The 17,882-nt window shown below is 44.4% G+C and overlaps 1 protein-coding gene across 2 annotated transcripts in view; it reads right to left on the reverse strand.

The window, feature by feature from the left end:
* sestd1 (SEC14 and spectrin domains 1) overlaps positions 1-17,882 on the reverse strand; it is a 151,742-nt gene that overhangs the window by 48,749 nt on the left and 85,111 nt on the right. For both annotated transcript variants that reach the window (XM_060928949.1, XM_060928948.1), the window contains 3 exons: positions 15,346-15,401; positions 14,332-14,570; positions 3,546-3,668 (listed from right to left, as the gene is read on the reverse strand). In XM_060928949.1, coding sequence (XP_060784932.1) covers positions 3,546-3,668; positions 14,332-14,570; positions 15,346-15,401 — 418 coding nt within the window. The remainder of the gene's footprint in view (positions 1-3,545; positions 3,669-14,331; positions 14,571-15,345; positions 15,402-17,882) is intronic.

The following is a 17,882-nucleotide window of genomic DNA, read 5'->3' on the forward strand; positions in this document are numbered from 1 at the left end:
GTTTTAGTGCCTGGAGTTCACCCTGTCTTTTAGTCCCCAAGTCGGATGGCACATTTCGTTTTTGTACTGACTATAGGAAGGTCGATGCCGTTACTAAGTCAGATTCTTTTCCATTACCACGCATGGAAGACTGTGTCGATAGGGTGGGTTCGGCCTCTTTTGTGACGAAGTTAGATCTTTTGAAGGGATATTGGCAAGTTCCGCTGACGCCCAGAGCTGCCGAAATTTCCGCCTTCGTTACACCAGACAGTTTTATGCAATATTCTGTAATGGCGTTTGGGTTAAAGAATGCTCCCTCTACTTTCCAGCGTCTGATGAATAAAGTGCTTGCTGGTGTTTCTAACTGAAGCGTATTTAGATGACATCATAATTCACTCATCTTCATGGGCTGAACATTTAGAAGACGTTCGTACCGTCTTTGGGCGATTGAGGGATGCGTCTTTAACCTTGAATCTTGCAAAGTGCGAGTTCGGCAAAGCTATCGTCACATACTTGGGGAAACAGGTTGGCCAGGGTCAAGTTTGTCCTCTAGAGGCGAAAGTGTTAGCTATTTTGCAGTTTCCCACACCAACTACGAGACGGGCGCTGCGCAGGTTTTTGGGTACGGCAGGCTACTATCGTGGCTTCTGTCGGAATTTTCCTGATGTCGTTCTGCCTTTAACCAATCTGTTGAAACATGGTTGTGACTTTTTTTATTGGTCTGAGGATTGTGAGATGGCATTTAAAAATGCAAAGGCTTTGTTGTGTAGTGCGCCAGTATTGGCTGCTCCAAATTTCCAGCTGCCTTTTAAACTGGAGGTTGACGCCAGTGCCACCGGTGCTGGAGCTGTACTTCGACAGGAAGATGCGAATGGAATTGATCACCCCATTTCTTATTTTTCTAAATACCAACTTAATTATAGTACCATCGAAAAAGACGCTCTAGCACTGTTACTTTCGCTACAGCACTTTGAGGTTTATGTTGGCTCAACCACAGTTCCTTTGATTATTTATACTGACCACAATCCCCTTGTTTTTCTGTCCAGGATGCGGAATGCAAACCAGCGTCTGATGCGTTGGTCTCTGTACCTGCAAGGTTTTAACCTGGACATCCAATATAAGAAAGGAAAAGAAAACGTTATGGCCGATGCTCTGTCCTGTGTCTAGTGTGTTGTTTGCTTAACATGGAGTGAAGTTTTTTTTCTAGTACCATATAATGGTAGTGTTTGTTCAACCTAGGTTGAACTTTTGGTGGTGGGGGTGTTACGTCTGTGTGTGTTTTTCTCCTCCTGCCGTGTGTCTCTCTCTTTCCCAGGTGTATTGCAGCCTGGGCTAATTGGCTCCTCCTCCCCCACCTGCTGTCAATCAAGGAGTGCCTATATAAAACCTGGAGCTTTACCTGCCAGAGAGAGGAGAGGGCTTGGGGTTTTGCACGCTCGTACACCGGTGCTGCCTTGCCAGTTGCGGCCGTCAGTCCGTTGGCGCTTTTCATGAGGGTTGGCTTCTGGAACTGCCAACCTTAATATTCAGACTTTTGGACTTTGCAAAAAATTACTACTTTACCACTTTTATCTTGTTAGCACTTGTAAATAATAAATCCCTCACTTTTTCACCTTAAATCGCCTTGTGTTGTTTTCGGGGTTGTTCACCACCATTGTTGCTTGCTGACCTCGACCAGCGTGTAACAAGCAGCAAAACATGGAGGACGTATGATATTTAAAAATAATTATTTAAAATTAAAAAAGAAAAAAAGTCTTCAGACACACACTATATATTAAGTTAGCTAATGTTATATTATGAATATTCATAGTGATCATGTTGGAAAGTGATGTCACTTTGTAAACATCTGCAAGATAGCTAGCCAGAGGAAAATGTGTGTTATTTACCAGCTGGGAGGTCCGTATGGTGAAATACCGTGACCGAGGTACTGAATGAGGCCCTCTGGGCCGAGGTCACGGTATTTCACCATACGGACCGACCTTAAGCTGGTAAATAATATATTTATTTTTTTCTTTACCAAATTCTAACAGAAAACAAGAGCGCCCGAAAGGGAAAACCAAGCCGAGCTGCCATTTTGAATCCTCAATCACGGCTGTAATGCAAATGGCTTCCTCCTCGGTATACAAGTGCACTTCCATGGCAGGAAAAAACTACATTTTGCCACCTATGTCGTCCCCTATTTATACAAATAGGAGTCATTCAGGATTCAGCCATGTTTTTGCTCGGCGTTAGCAACAGTTAGAGGTTTTTAGCTTTCTCCTGAAATGTTTTCTTTTATTTCTTCTTCCTCAGGGTAGTAAAACTCGCTTTCGCTGTGAACACTGTCGTTATCGCTATCCATGCTGTAAAATTAATGCTATTCTCCTGAGAAATGTGAAAATAAATGTCAACAAAAATTGCTACGTTTGTCGTTGTTGTGAACGAGTGAGTCGCCAGAGGTCCGTAACCGGGGTCCGTACCGTAGATACAGACCCGCTCACCAGCCAATCAGAGCGCTGGATTTGATGGAAACCGGACCGTGGAAAAAATACAATGACTTATTTTTACGTTACTTCAAACGAGCAGTCAGTGTACTACTGTACTTCACGCCACATAAATCAGAGTAGTGATGGGCAGCGGAGACGGGAGAGAACGATTACAGAAAGAAGAAATAAGCTCTCTGACTTTCTAATGAGAATTATAAATCAATTAGAACTATAAAAGGTTCATACGAACCATTCATCTTTCTTAATACCTGTTAAAGATTTGTCAAAGAAATGTTCTGTTGTAAACCATTGTTGTAAAATAATTCTGTTAAAAAAAAAAACCCAAGCTGAACTGTGAGCTGCTGCTCCCAGACGTACCGTATCCCCCGCTCATATCAGAACGCAAGCAATCGAAGGAACAGGAGACTTATTATGAATGTTGACTAACAAATACTGAACCCTGAAACAGTCAGTAAAGAGCAGTGTCTCTTCTCAGGGATTTCACACAGCATCCTGCTAAACTGGCATTCTAAAACAGCGCCAAAATCCACCCTGTGTGTTTTATAAATGCATTCAGTCGGTAAACAGGAAGTCGATGTGTGATGGACCTGAAAACGGTAAACACGGGACAGAACCCCAAGCTGAAGTTTGGTACCAAGCGGCTATGATTTACGGTTGCTGAGAAAAAGTGCGTTTCAGACGGATACGGACAGAGGTGAGCCAGTATACCCCCTCCTTCAGGGCGAGGGTATAACAAAAAATAAATAATTAAAAATAAATAAAAAAAAGTGTTCTGTTGTAAAAATTATTGTTCTAAAATAAAAGCAAAGACTTAAATATGACTCCTTTAACTTTTTTTTTTTCAGGTCCAAATGCTCTGTAACAGGAGCCGGGGGAGGGAGGGAGGGAGGGGTCCTGCAGGGGACCATCCTCATCCAGCACCCCCCCCCAAAAAAAAAAAACCCACTTCGGGGAAACACTGAACACTACTGGTCGAGTGGGATCTGACACCTTGGCCTTTCATCAGGGTGTGTGCGCGCACTCGGTGAAGGAGGTGTTGAGGAGGTGAGGGTTGTGAGGGTAAAATGGCTGTGTGCTTACGCTGTGCTGGCTCTCAATCTCCTCGTGTTTGAGCTGTAGGGCCTGCGACGCCCGGATCGAGTCTCCGATCCCCCACTGAGTGCGGAGCTGCTCTGTGCCAGGACCCTCCAGCCAGTTCACCACCTACACACACACACACACACAGTACCACTAAGAACCTCACAGTGACTCATGTCATGTTGCAGCACAATCACCCTACACTTCAGCTGCTAACAGTCTCAATGACTGGAGCAATGACGTCTCAGTGTGAGAGCTTCTGGACCAGTGACGGGAAAACGGTGTTCGAATGCCAGGACTGTCACACAGACGCTCACTGTTTAGGCATTAAAGACGACCCATAAGCCTGAGCTCGCTCAACTCTGTGCTTGTATTGGACTTGGACAGGAAAAAAAAAAAATCATTTATATATATCTCAGACCTTCATATTTAAGTATAGGAAGCTAGTTTTATTTGAAATCACAAGGTTATTAGTTAGTGAAAAATATATATGTTAATCTCACAAATGTTACTTCAGCCAAATTACTATTTTTTTACAATTATTTTTTTATTTAGCGTCAAAACCAGCTAAATCCATATGTGGTTTGTGTGCAAAAACCTCTAAATCCATTTTTTCCTTACAGACATAGGTAAGTGTTACAAAACCACCAAAGATACAATTGAAAATATTGAAAATTATGATACCACACATATGGGGTGGTTGTGATGGTGATGTGGTTTGCTCACTCATGGCTAATTTAATATGGGACCTATGATCATGAGCAAATTGCACCATATTTTTAGGTAATACCTAATAATACCAACACCTCTCAGGAACCCTTGTTTTATCTTCCTTCAGAACGGAGTATTTGATGGTCACGTCTCTCTGCCGTCTCTTGTCTTCATCATCAACTTGTTCCCTCCTCCGTTGAACCGGCATAATCTCCAAGTGGGACAGAAGTATAGCGTCCTGTTCAGCTTTATCTTTAGATGTGTATAGCTGATTTTTAAAGTATGCCAGGTCGTTCTGAGTTAAGCTTGCTGCAGCGCACATCAACCTGTTGTGATTGCAGGCTATTCCATTTTCAGTATTTTCACCACTATATCGGTTCATTTTCGCTTTATAGCAAACATGATTTTCAACAACGCGACGTTTTCTCCGCCCATTCACTGTCTGGAGGACAGGTTCATCCATGCCATCGTAATCCATGTTGGTATTATCTGGCATTTCGCGAAATCTCCCTCTGAATAAAGTTGCAGCTTCCTTGATGAGACTTTGTTTACTAGCGTTAAAGCACGCGAGTCCAAGTGACGTTCTGATTGGTTGTTGAATATAAAGGCTTTTGTTGCTAAATTGAAGCGGCGTTTAGAGGGGTTTGATATTAAACCGATTTTTTAGACAAGACGGGGAGTGGTTTTTATTTTATTTTTTTACAAAAATATTTCATTTACAGGGCGGCACGGTGGTGTAGTGGTTAGCGCTGTCGCCTCACAGCAAGAAGGTCCTGGGTTCGAGCCCCGGGGCCGGCGAGGGCCTTTCTGTGCGGAGTTTGCATGTTCTCCCCGTGTCCGCGTGGGTTTCCTCCGGGTGCTCCGGTTTCCCCCACAGTCCAAAGACATGCAGGTTAGGTTAACTGGTGACTCTAAATTGAGCGTAGGTGTGAATGTGAGTGTGAATGGTTGTCTGTGTCTATGTGTCAGCCCTGTGATGACCTGGCGACTTGTCCAGGGTGAACCCCGCCTTTCGCCCGTAGTCGGCTGGGATAGGCTCCAGCTTGCCTGCGACCCTGTAGAAGGATAAAGCGGCTACAGATAATGAGATGAGAGATTTCATTTACATATACTAGATGTAACCAGGATTCACACAACATCCTTAACTCATTTTTCACAGAGATGGCGTTTAGAGGGTTTTGCATCTGAACTCTTCATATATATATATATATATATATATATATATATATATATATATATATATATATAAAAAAAATAACAACTTGCAGGAAGTCAAGATTTCATTTCTGCCACAGCGTAGTTGAATTCTCAACCACTCAACATAATCTAACACGACTAAACAGATGTTTCACAATCACTGGATTTGGTGAGAGTGTTTGTTAGATATTTATTTAACATTTCTCTGTAACAGCACAAGATGCTTTAAAAAAATATAAAAAAATAAAAGATGACAGCACTCGAGTTTGCATCACAAGCTTCGTTACAAATCCAGGTTGAGGTGAAGCATGTTCGCCTGACTTGGCCAGAACTGGAATACACACACACACACACACACACCCCTACCTCTGGGGCAATTTAGAGCCACCAGTTATCTTAACCTACACGTCTCTGGGGGAAACCGGAGCACCCGGAGGAAACCCACACAAACTCCGCACAGAAAGGCCCTCGCCGGCCGCTGGGCTCGAACCCAGAACCTTCTTGCTGTGAGGCGACAGTGCTAACCACGACACCACCGTGCCGCCCAGAATACCCCCCCCCCCCAATGTACACGTCACTCCCGAGCTCGTCTGCTGCACAGGAAGCAATTCAATCAGGAGGCAGTGAAGGAATACGCGACTGGCTTTGACTGACATGATTTGGGATTTCAATGAGCTACTCGACTGCCACTTAAACGAGATCTGAACACGCCTCTCGTCTCAGAAGAATCCGTATGTAATATGCAGTGGGAGCCTGAGAACGAAAACAGGATCAACTTTAAATAAACAGTGTTCAGTGCTGATGCGGGCGAGTTAATTAAAAGCCATTTCTCACGAGACTCTCCGCTACGTACGGGAACTCACATCTGTGATTTCACCAGAGAATTACAGTCAAGTAGACAAATTTAATTCCCTCCTGCTGTTAAACGAGTTCGGGCATCGAGAGCGAGCAGAGTGCTGCGGAGAATCTGCTGAGCGAGGAGGCGCTAATGGATCTGAGGAGAAATGCTTCAGGAGTGGCGCTGTTCTGCTCGCGAGGAGATTCTTCACTCAGGATACGGACAGGGATAGTCTCTATGCTAGCGTCTCACACACACACCTTGATCAGCATGGCAGCAGATGTTTCATTTAATTAACACAAGAGTGCTTCGAAAAATCCCTTAAAGGAATATTTCACCTCATTTCTGCCTAAACTACAGCACATCCACGTCATGTCTGTCACGCAGCTCTGATCAACAACGATTCGACACCTCATGATGAAGTAAGACGAAGCAGATCATCTCTTTAATGTGAAAGTTCTCCTGAAAATATCGTACGCCCTTCTAGTTGATGCTGCTCATGTTTCAGATCTCACTGTTGTCCGATGCTTTTTAAAAACTAGATAGAACTCGCCGCCAGCGGTGTTGATGGGGACGCCTCCGCCCGGTAGACTACACGCCTTATTAAAGTTGTGATTTAGGGATGGACGTTTGACCTCACAGTAATCTTGACCTGGTGAAATGTTCTTGGACAGACATTTGACCCCACAGTGACCTTGGCCTTAGACCTTTTGACCTCAAAATCTAATCAGTTTATCTTTGTCCCCAAATGCACAAATGGCTAAAGTTTGGTGAAATTCCTTTCATTAGCCTTTGAGATATCGCGTTCACAAGGTTTCGGGACGGACGCGTAAAAAGATGCTAAAAGAGACGTTATACATCAACTAGTTTTAACATCTTGGAGCTTTTGGAGGAGGAGAAGTGTGACTGCTGCCACCTTTTTAATTAAATTAAAAATAGAGACCATCCTTTACACAGCTTCCTCGCTACTCAAAGAATCGTCTGAGCGCCTGAGAAACAGAACCTGTACAAGACTTGAGATAAGAACACATTTTAAGAATAGTTTAATAGATTAAAGATTTAAATACAATTTAGATTGTCGTATTTTTCATAACTGTAAATCTTTTAAAAATCTATTTTAAATGGTCACGTCTGAGGTGTACTTTTATCCAATGAAACAAGACACTTGATAACAGATTAGCGATGTTCAGAATTCGCTGTTTAACTGATAAGAAAAGTTAACGGCTAATTTTGGAGACCCGCGATAAAAAGTTTGGTCAACTCGCAGAATGTAGAGGAGGTAAAAGGAATATGGGACAGGGACTAACGTTACAGCCTACAGCTGATCAACTCATGGAGGCGTATCGACACGCGCAATCAATCCAGGTGCCTACAGGCAACGGCATATCCGCTTTCGACCGAAAGGACGACGAGGTTATATGCAGGCTGTGTGTAAGTAGTACAAGCACAATGCAGTACCACTTGTGAAGTAAACATGCATAAGCACTGTGTGATGGACAACGACGAACTCGGCCCTCCACGTCAGCTGGGAGAAACGCGATTCCCAGCGGTCTGAGGAGGAGATGAGGCAGAGGACGTGTTTAATGGTGGAGGTTCAGAGGGTTTTCAGGAGCATACCAGGGACATCAGTGCCATCTGAGCGGGTATTCTCTACCGCGGGTCTCACAGTAAACAGACAGCGCACAAGATTAACCCCACAGCATGTCGACATGTTGCCATTTCTGAATAAAAATCAGTAAACAAGTTGTCTGGGTTGAAATTGACCAGAGGGGAACGGTCAGGGCCTTCTGCACCTTCAGAGAAGCCCAAACATATCAGCATTTCAAATGTTATTTATTTTATTTCATGATAATTATTCTCTTGTGATTCTAATTCAGCCTCATTTTCGACCAAATGTGCTTCAGAAATGAAAGGGTTCCTGTCCTGAAAACACTGAAATTGAGTTCTCCAGTGAGACGGTTTTGTTTGTTGTCTCGAGGCTGAGAAGAGTTTAGAGCTGCTCACTCACTGGTTAGGACTCCATTGCCGGGACAGAAGGCCATGTTTGTGTAGGAAGTGATGGATGAATTCACCAGTTAGATTTTGATTTATAGTGGGAGGGACGGGGTAGCACGGTGGTTAGCGCTGTCGCCTCACAGCAAGAAGGTCCGGGTTCGAGCCCCGTGGCCGGCGAGGGCCTTTCTGTGTGGAGTTTGCATGTTCTCCCCGTGTCCACGTGGGTTTCCTCCGGGTGCTCCGGTTTCCCCCACAGTCCAAAGACATGCAGGTTAGGTTAACTGGTGACTCTAAATTGAGCGTAGGTGTGAATGTGAGTGTGAATGGTTGTCTGTGTCTATGTGTCAGCCCTGTGATGACCTGGCGACTTGTCCAGGGTGAACCCCGCCTTTCGCCCGTAGTCAGCTGGGATAGGATCCAGCTCGCCTGCGACCCTGTAGAAGGATAAAGCGGCTACAGATGAGATGAGTGGGAGGAACCAAAAATGCATAACCCTCGGCCTTCTCGAAGACCAACGCGAGCTCAACCGCGAGTCGGCGCCGTCAGTGCAGCAGTGAAGTCACCTTCCAGCCGGTGTAGCGTTCATCAGTAGTGTTAGCGAATGCTAATAAAGCGGTCAAGCCAGTGCTATCGAGAGCTACAGGCTAACGACCGAAAAATTAAGATTTCTGTCTCCAGACTCTTCTTCCACAGTATTTTTCACTCAGACTTAAGGATTCATTTCCCTGTGGAATTTACTGAGTTACTTTTAAAATCAACATCGACAGCTAAACACAACGGCGCGACCTGGCAGCCTGACGCTAATCCCTTACAAAACCCTTTACCCTGGTTTTATTTTTTTATGTCTGGCTAAGTTCTGGCTGAGCTCAAGTCCCAGCTCGAACAGTAACAGCTCATCATGACTGAAACAAGCTACAGGGTTTTTCTGGTTAGGTGTGAAAGTGACAACTTTCCGTTACAGCACTCTCTGTGCTTATACGTTAGAAAGTATGCCCGCTTGCTGTTCATTTTAATTGGCCTGAGTTTTAGAACATTTTCCTCCAGGGCTGCCGGACCTGCCGGTTAAGCACACTTTGCACTGGAGGATTAAATGTTTTTGTTTTGCTTTGTTAATCTGTTTTGTTCATTGCAAAGTCTCGTAACGTCTTGCTAATTATTTACATCATCAGTTATGAATTGTTCGCACTGGGGGGAATAAAGCACTTCTAATTTCTAAAGCATTTTCTGTTTTGGTGTCATGCTCACTCATTCATTCTAAACAGGCCTACATTTTCTGATTGGTTAACGGTTAATCGATGATTAAGGAGCGTCAATGTAAGTATTTATTCTTGACCAAGAAGGCAGTAATTTATTTTGTGACAAAATTGTAAGGATTTATTCTTAATAATTGTAAAGGATTTATTCTGTTCAGTTAAAAATGACCTTCTGGTCAGCTAGACATTGTTTAAAAATTCCATTTCTGTCGTAAGGCTGTGTTCCATCTTAAGAACAGGCTGTGCGTAAGCAATGGCCTTTGATATCATAAGAACATTGCTATCGTATCATATCATCAGAAATGTGTCTGAACAGCGCCAAGGTCTTCAGTGATGTCACACTCATTCACACACACACAGCTGCAGTGATGTCACCTCATCCACACAGATAACCCACATATATAAAATCCCCTGTATTTTTTTGCCTCTTTGGGGACTTGTGAATAAAGATTGCGAACTTATGGGGTTCCTGTCTTTTTTCGCGACTCACCCCAGGGCGGCTCTGGGTGACACGGGGGGACTGATCTCGAGATGGTGATCGCTCCGGCTGAGGCTGAGGGCAAGAGGTGAAGAAACCTAACAGTCAACTAACGGGGAAATCCAAAAACGGACATCTCTATAACAGAAACAGAATAAAACACTTGGGGTGCTTTTATAGGAATATAAAATCAGTAACAGGAAGTTGCCCAAAGAACCACAAGTTGTATGTTTTTATCCATTTATAGTTGTTTATTGTAAACATCTGCAAAACTTAAATCAAGACCCAAGTATTGAGACAATTCCCCCCATGTGCTCACTAGACTCAATGGAATATGAAAATTTAATACGAATACGTGCTTAGTGTTACATGGATAATTTACAAGACAACTCCAACACGGGCGACACGGTGGTGTAGTGGTTAGCGCTGTCGCCTCACAGCAAGAAGGTTCTGGGTTCGAGCCCCGTGGCCGGCGAGGGCCTTTCTGTGTGGAGTTTGCATGTTCTCCCCGTGTCCGCGTGGGTTTCCTCCGGGTGCTCCGGTTTCCCCCACAGTCCAAAGACATGCAGGTTAGGTTAACTGGTGACTCTAAATTGAGCGTAGGTGTGAATGTGAGTGTGAATGGTTGTCTGTGTCTATGTGTCAGCCCTGTGATGACCTGGCGACTTGTCCAGGGTGTACCCCGCCTTTCGCCCGTAGTCAGCTGGGATAGGCTCCAGCTCGCCTGCGACCCTGTAGAACAGGATAAAGCGGCTACAGATAATGAGATGAGAAAAATCTCAATTCTTTACATTTTTAAGGGCCTGGAACAGCAACGGCCAACGATTTCTGCTTCACCAAACAAGAAAGCTGTGAAACCACTTATATTTTGATCTGGGCGGCACGGTGGTGTAGTGGTTAGCGCTGTCGCCTCACAGCAAGAAGGTTCCGGGTTCGAACCTAGCGGCCGGCGAGGGCCTTTCTGTGCGGGCGGCCTTGGGCTGAGGTGCCCTTGAGCGAAGCACCGAACCCCTGACTGCTCCCCAGGCGCTCTGGTGTGGCTGCCCACTGCTGTGTGTGTGTGTTCACTGCTTCAGATGGGTTAAATGCAGAGGATGAATTTCACTGTGCTTGAAGTGCGCATGTGACGAATAAAGGTTTCTTCTTCTTCAAACTGCATTCGAGTGGAACCCTAGCTCTCCAAAAAGCAGCTCAAAAAAAAAAAGCCCATGCTGACATGATATTTGCAGAGCTGCAGTTCAATTCCCTTCTCTAATATCACTGAAGATGTATTATTCCCCTGAACCCAAACCAGACGATGAAAACGCAGCAACACTCGGACTGGGTCTGACTTCGAGCTGGAGCGGTTGTGGTCTACACGCCATTAAACTTGTTGGCTCTCTGATGAAATGATACGACAGAGTGATTAATACAGCCATTTCCTCAAGCAGCCACCAGCACTTCGCTCTTAAGCAAACTGATCATCTGTGGGAGGATGATTTATGACCGTGCTGGAAAGAGATCAGCACTGAACAACCATCTTTGCAGAAATGCACAAATGTAATTATTTAAAAAAAAAAAGTTTTATAGATGTTCAATGTTAGCATCAGGTCGCGTAACACCACACGAGCAGATAACAAAAGGATTGGATTTCAAATTCCAGAAAGCGATGAATGCCCTGGCACGGTGATGTTCATTCAAGGACTGCTGTACTGGCAAGAAAGTTGAAACTGTAGACCCTGATCTCTTTAAACAGGATGGTAAGATGCACTTCACGGCCAAAAGTTTGTGGACACCTGACCATTTACACCCATGTGTGCTTGCTTAACATCCCGTTCCAGATTTAGGCCGAATCCCATTTCACCCCTTGGACCAACCCCTTGGCCCTTCCCCTCCATTTTGCGCGTTCACGTGAAGGGGTATCCCAATCCCAGTTAACGCGGAGGGGTAGGGGAAGGGGTAGGGCTTCTGTACCCCTCCAAACGGAGATTTTCCTGGAGCTGACTCCGAACGAAGGGGTTTGAGTGATTTCCCACAATGCCATGCGGATTTCAGCGAGATTTCATGCGGATTTCAGAAAGATGGCGGTTCCCGCGGCGAAAGATTGTCATAAATGTATTTTCTCCATTATTTACGTGTTTTAAGTTGTTATCCAGAGGAAACACGCCGCTTGATTCGCTTTTGAGCTGAGAATGAGCAGCGATTTCTGAAATCCAAGCTGCTGCTAAAAAGCTTTGGGAGTGAGTATTGTTTTCGGTTGCTTTACTGCGTACGTTTTGTTCTGTTATTCTCGCTTTTATTGTTTACATGAGTGTTCTGACACCTCATTCTGTCGGATGTGGTGCACGAAGCGCCAAAGATATCCCATTCAGTGGTGTTAGTTAACAAATCACACCCTGCCAGCAGAGATTTCTGGTTCTGGCTCTGACTGTAGCGGCTGGTCGCAGCCAATGACGCATTTGGTCGCGTTTTGCTAACGTAAACGCTGACGGAGGTACGCGATGACGTATGCGATCGTTGAAGGGCTATCCCAATACGTAGGGGTTGAATTTCAAGCCCTATCCCTTGTAGCTCAGTTTCAAGGGGAAGGGCCAAGGGGAAGGGGGAGGGGTAGAAATTAGAATTGGGATTGGGCCTTAGTCATCCTTCATGGTTATAACCACCACCACCCTTCTGGGGTGTGGCTCTCAGGATGCGTGTTCATTCAGCACACTACAGCTCGCGATGGGCTTGCTTGATGAATACTTGATGAAAAACTGGCAGCATCGTCACCAATCGCGCGATACACAGCAAGTGTTCACAGACATCTCGAGAAGTTTGAAGATTCACAGTCATCCAGGTCATAGTAAACCGTGGGTGGTAAGAGACAGCAACTGGACTTGCTTGAAGATGTTTCACCTCTCATCCGAAAGGCTTCTTCAGTTCTGTCTGACTAATGGGGGGTATCACATGATTTTTTTTTTTTTGGTGTTTCCGCCTCATGAGTGGCCAGAAGCACTGTGAAAATTTTCAATACATGCATTGAAATTTGGTGGCGATGTTTCTGTCAGCAAACTAAGCAGCGAATACTCTCAGATGGGTTTGGGAATATTTCCCAAAGCTCAGGGAACCTTCATCGAGCCTCTTGAGATGTAGGTGTCTTGAATCCATGTCCCTGATGCTTGCGGGACCCTCATCAACACAGCGGCTCGGCACAGCCTAATCTTCACCGAGACTTAAAAGCGCATGTACATTCGGGGACCCCGCGGAGCGTGTTGTGCGCGTTTGGGACCCGGTCATTATGGGAAACACCTGATGCTGATTCGAGTGCAATCAGCACACACATAAGGACACTTCACAGAGACTTCGTGAAGTATTGTGTCAGGTATGCAGCGGGAGACGGATCTAAGTGCAGGAAGCGCGTTTATTAGCAGGTGTGATATTTACAAAAACACAAATGAAACCGAAAGCAGAACTGTAAACATGGCTGGAAACAAAATGTGACCGTGGTGATGATAATGCTTCACAAAACCTGTGTGTCTTTATACGCGTGTGCTGATCGCGCTCAAATCAGCGTCAGGTGCTTCCCATAACGACTGGGTCCTGTGAGTGAGCGCGGCCACTTGAGCACGTGAAGGTGTGTTCACCTGCAGCGTGAGCACAACTTCTAGCTGGCCTGTATATCGCCACCAAAACGCCTCATTTTCATCGATAAAGCATCGCGAGCCTCAGTGTTCCAGATCTGTGCAGGACACTCAAGTTCTTCCACTCCAACCTTAACACACCATGTCTTCATGAGCTTGCTTTGTGTACAGGAGCATTGTCATGCTGGAGCAGGTTTGAACCTCTTAGTTCCAGTAAAAGGTAATTTGTCTTGTACAAGAGACAAGACAGACAGCCGACACCAAAACATTGAATGAACAGGTTTCTAACAGACATGATGATCAGATGTCCGTATCGTGGAGCTGGAAGAACTAAAGCAGGGATGGCCAGACTGGTTCAAACTGACCGGAAGGGTACAATAACTCAAATCATCAATCACTCTTTACAGCTGTGGTGAGCAGAAAAGCATCCCAGAACAAAAAACACCACGCCAAATCTTGAGGTGGCTGGAATACAACAGCAGAAGGCCACATGAGGTCTGTCAAGAACAAGAATCTGAGGCTACACTGGGTACAGGATCCTCAGTATCTATCCCGTTAAGATGGGGGGAATCGATGTCCCTGCCTTTATGAATAGAAGTTAGAAGCCAATAAAGAACATTTCACGAATCTGAATGCACTGGGAGTCCAAAGGGGGAGAATCCGCTGCAGTCCAGACCCCAGTGGAGGAGAAGAACGGTGAAACACTGAACGTTACCTGCATGACCTTGGTGTGGATCTGGTCGAGCTGTGAGCGGCGGCTGCGCTGGCGACACACTTCCTGGTACTTGGTGTACTGCTCGCGGAGAGAGTCAAGCAGCTTCATGACCTGCGGCTGAGCCAGGAGCTCATCGTCCATCGGAGACCAGGCCGTTCCTCCTCCACTGCCACCGCCCCCTCCTCCGCCCTCGGAGCCGTTAAACCTCCTCTGCTGCAGCTCCGACAGCAGCTCATGACCTTAGAGCGAGAGGGGGAAAAAGATCAACAAAGATGTAACGAAGGAACAAATTTAAAAAAAAAAAAAAAAAAGAAGGGGATGGAGGAAATTACAAAGAAAGCAAAAACAGATGGAATTTGAAGCTGTTTAGGAAGAAAAGTAGAAGACAAGGTCAGGGATGAGTAAATATTCGTGACTATCAAGTGCACTGAAAAGAAGCACTTCAGATCTCATTTATTCACACAGAAATCACCACAATCAGCATTTCCTTCACAGCAACTCCCCCCAAAAAATAAATAAATAAATAAATTAATTAATTAATTAATAATAATTTCCATAAAGCCACTTGTGCTGGAAGCATAACGAATTGACTCGTGCCTCAGAGAATATAAACAAAAGCAAAAAGGACGGATTTGAATTCTGCACCCGGCCTCCTTTGCTCACTCGGTGCGAGTCATCTGAGCGGACAATGGCATTGTTGTTTAGCAGAGAGAGAGAGAGAGAGACAGAGAGAGAGGGGGGGGGGGGCACTGTGACTCTGGAAACCACACTCTGGTTCAAAATTCCACCCTAAAAAAAAAATAAATCTGGCTGTCACATCCTGGCACGGCTTACCACAAATGTTATTATTCAAACTCTGACAGGACTGTGAGCCTTGAACAAGTGCCAAACGCGTGGAAAAGAGAGAGTGTCAAGGTTATAAATCTAATATTTCCTCAAATTATACATCATATGGCCATTGAGCTGACTTTTTCCAATGTGAGGTCTCTGTAGTGAACAGAAAGTAAGGCCTACCGGTTTGCAGGACAGTTTCTGGGTCAAATGATGGCAGGACGTTACACTCCGAAGGTCTGTAAGAGGGGAAAAATAATAAATTTAAAAAAAAAAAAAAAAGTCTTATTTTTTAACATTTGGTGCAGCAAAGTTTCCATATCTGACTCGAGCCTTGACGTCCCTGGTGTGGTTCAAAACCAGCAGCTAAACAGCACTGCTTTTACATAATGACTGTCACATGCATAAAAATAAACACAAAACACAGACTCTTATAGCTGGGGCAATAATTCTACTCCGATGCATCTAACCACAAGGACGAATGACTGTAAGCGTAGCTTTTTTTGGAAAGAAAATTATGAGTCATATTTTCCAGCCAATAACACACAGCAGCAAGATTTGACAGGAACACACACTCGCTAAACTCTGGATGTCTTGAGCCCTGTTTGGATGGGATTCAACCGATACGGGATCCTGCAGTAATATCCTATTTTACAGGAGCTCCTCTCCTCTGCGACTTTACTGCACTCCAGATTGGCCAGTTCTGCGTGAGAAAGTTACAAGCTGAATTATCGACTGTTTTTTGCGAAACTCTGAGCTCATCTGATCATTTTAGTCCAGATGCAGATCAATGATCTATCCAGATGTTATCTTGCATTTTTTTTTTTGGGGGGGGGGGGGGGGGGGGGGGGTTTAATTGTATTGTATTTTCAGATTGTTGTTGGAACTTCGGTTCACCCCAAAGTGAAATAAAAGCCAACGTCTCTTCTCTCCTCCAGAGCCTCTTTGACGATTTGGACACCATTTTGTGAATGGAGCATGACCACATGAGGAATGTAACCAGGATCGTAGGAAATTAGAGCGGTCAATCGATTAAATTTTTTTTTTTTTTTTAAAGTGTGCAATTAATCACGATTAATCTGTTCTAAATGCATCTTAAAGGGATATTTTTCATTTTTCAGGGAGTAGGAGTGAACAAATATTTGCTTTATGTAAATGTATGTGGCCAGGTCAGGAAGCATAAGGCTGGACAGAGCAAACGTTTTTTTGTGGGTATTTTATTCCACCGGTTCATTTAAAAAAAAATAAACCAGCATTAATTTTATAATTTTGAGGGTTTAACGCAACTCAGTGTGAACGATACAGTATTTTCCTCAAGTTCTGTCCTTAACTTCCAGCCTCAAATTATGCAATAAACTAAACCCACTCGGTGATGTGGACTCTGGATAACAGGAGTGGCTCTCTTTAAATAAAGAAAATAAAAATACAAAACCCAAATAAATACATTTATTAAAGGTACACAGCTCATAGCTTTTCTCCCATCTGAACCATCAAAAGCATAAAAACACACATTTAGGGCCCGTTTACACGAGGACGCTGTCAGGTAAAAACGACTAAATATTTTATCGGAAGTGCCTTTCGTCTACACGGGGACGCCGTTTCCGAGGCTGAAAAACGGAAAAAATTGAAAACGCCTTCCAGAGTGGATAAGTTAAAAACAGCCCCCGTTGCATATCCGTCTAAACTACCCAATACGCGAAACTCTGCTCGGATCTGCTCACGTCGGGTACGCGTTTACATCATATACTGTACGTGCCAGCCCGGGAAGTAAGAAAGTAAGTAAAAAAGTAAGAGCATGTCTGATTACATCGATCCAACGGACCTTCAAGCTGCTCTGGCAGCTTTAATAAACGTCCAGGAGTCCTTCGAACATCTATACCGAATCTGCACAGATACCGTTAATGAACAGAGGCGGGTATAGTATGCTCTTACGTTTTTACTTACTTTCTTACTTACCATAGCCAGAGTAGTCAAAGTTTTCGCGGCGCAGATGTGCAGATCAGACAAGACGGAAGACGTTGCGCATGCGTGCAGACACAGCGGAGGTCTTTCACAGCGCCACCTAGCCGCCTGGCATGCACATCCAATTGAATTCCACACATTTATGCGTTACCATATAGACGCAGATCTCCTCCTTGAAAACGGTCGTGTAGACGCGGAAAAAAGTGAGAACGAAAACGGACTTTTGCGTTTTTGTTTCAGACCGTCCCCGTGTAAAGCGGGCCTTAATGTAAACAGTCAGAATGCAACAATACAAGTTGATTCTGTAGAAAAGTGCACTTTAGCACGACTCGCGCTGACCAGCTACATCGCCTGCTTGCACCACGTTACTTCCTGATTTCCCAAACTACTAGAGGTGTGACGATTCAGTTTTTTCACAATCCGATTCAAATCACGATTCACTTTTTTGGTCCTCTATTTTATAACTGATGCAAATCATTGCCAATATTCTGTTAATTTTCAGCTTAGAAATGTAAAGCAATTAAAAAAAAAAAAAAGTCACCTTGCCTTTGTGGTCTTTATTCAGACTCCAGTCAGTCATTCCGTTGACTTCGAACGTCACTCTGAATGTATCCCAGTTCAGTCATTTTGGGCACATTTTAATTTTCAAACCACAAAACACTAAGAAACAAATAAGCAATGAAATCTCCATGACTTTTGTCTCAGTCTTTTAAAACACAGAAGTCCAGTCACTGGTGTTAAAGTGAATATCACCTCTT

This window comes from Neoarius graeffei, chromosome 9 (assembly GCF_027579695.1).
Source record: "Neoarius graeffei isolate fNeoGra1 chromosome 9, fNeoGra1.pri, whole genome shotgun sequence".
Lineage (NCBI taxonomy): Eukaryota > Metazoa > Chordata > Actinopteri > Siluriformes > Ariidae > Neoarius > Neoarius graeffei.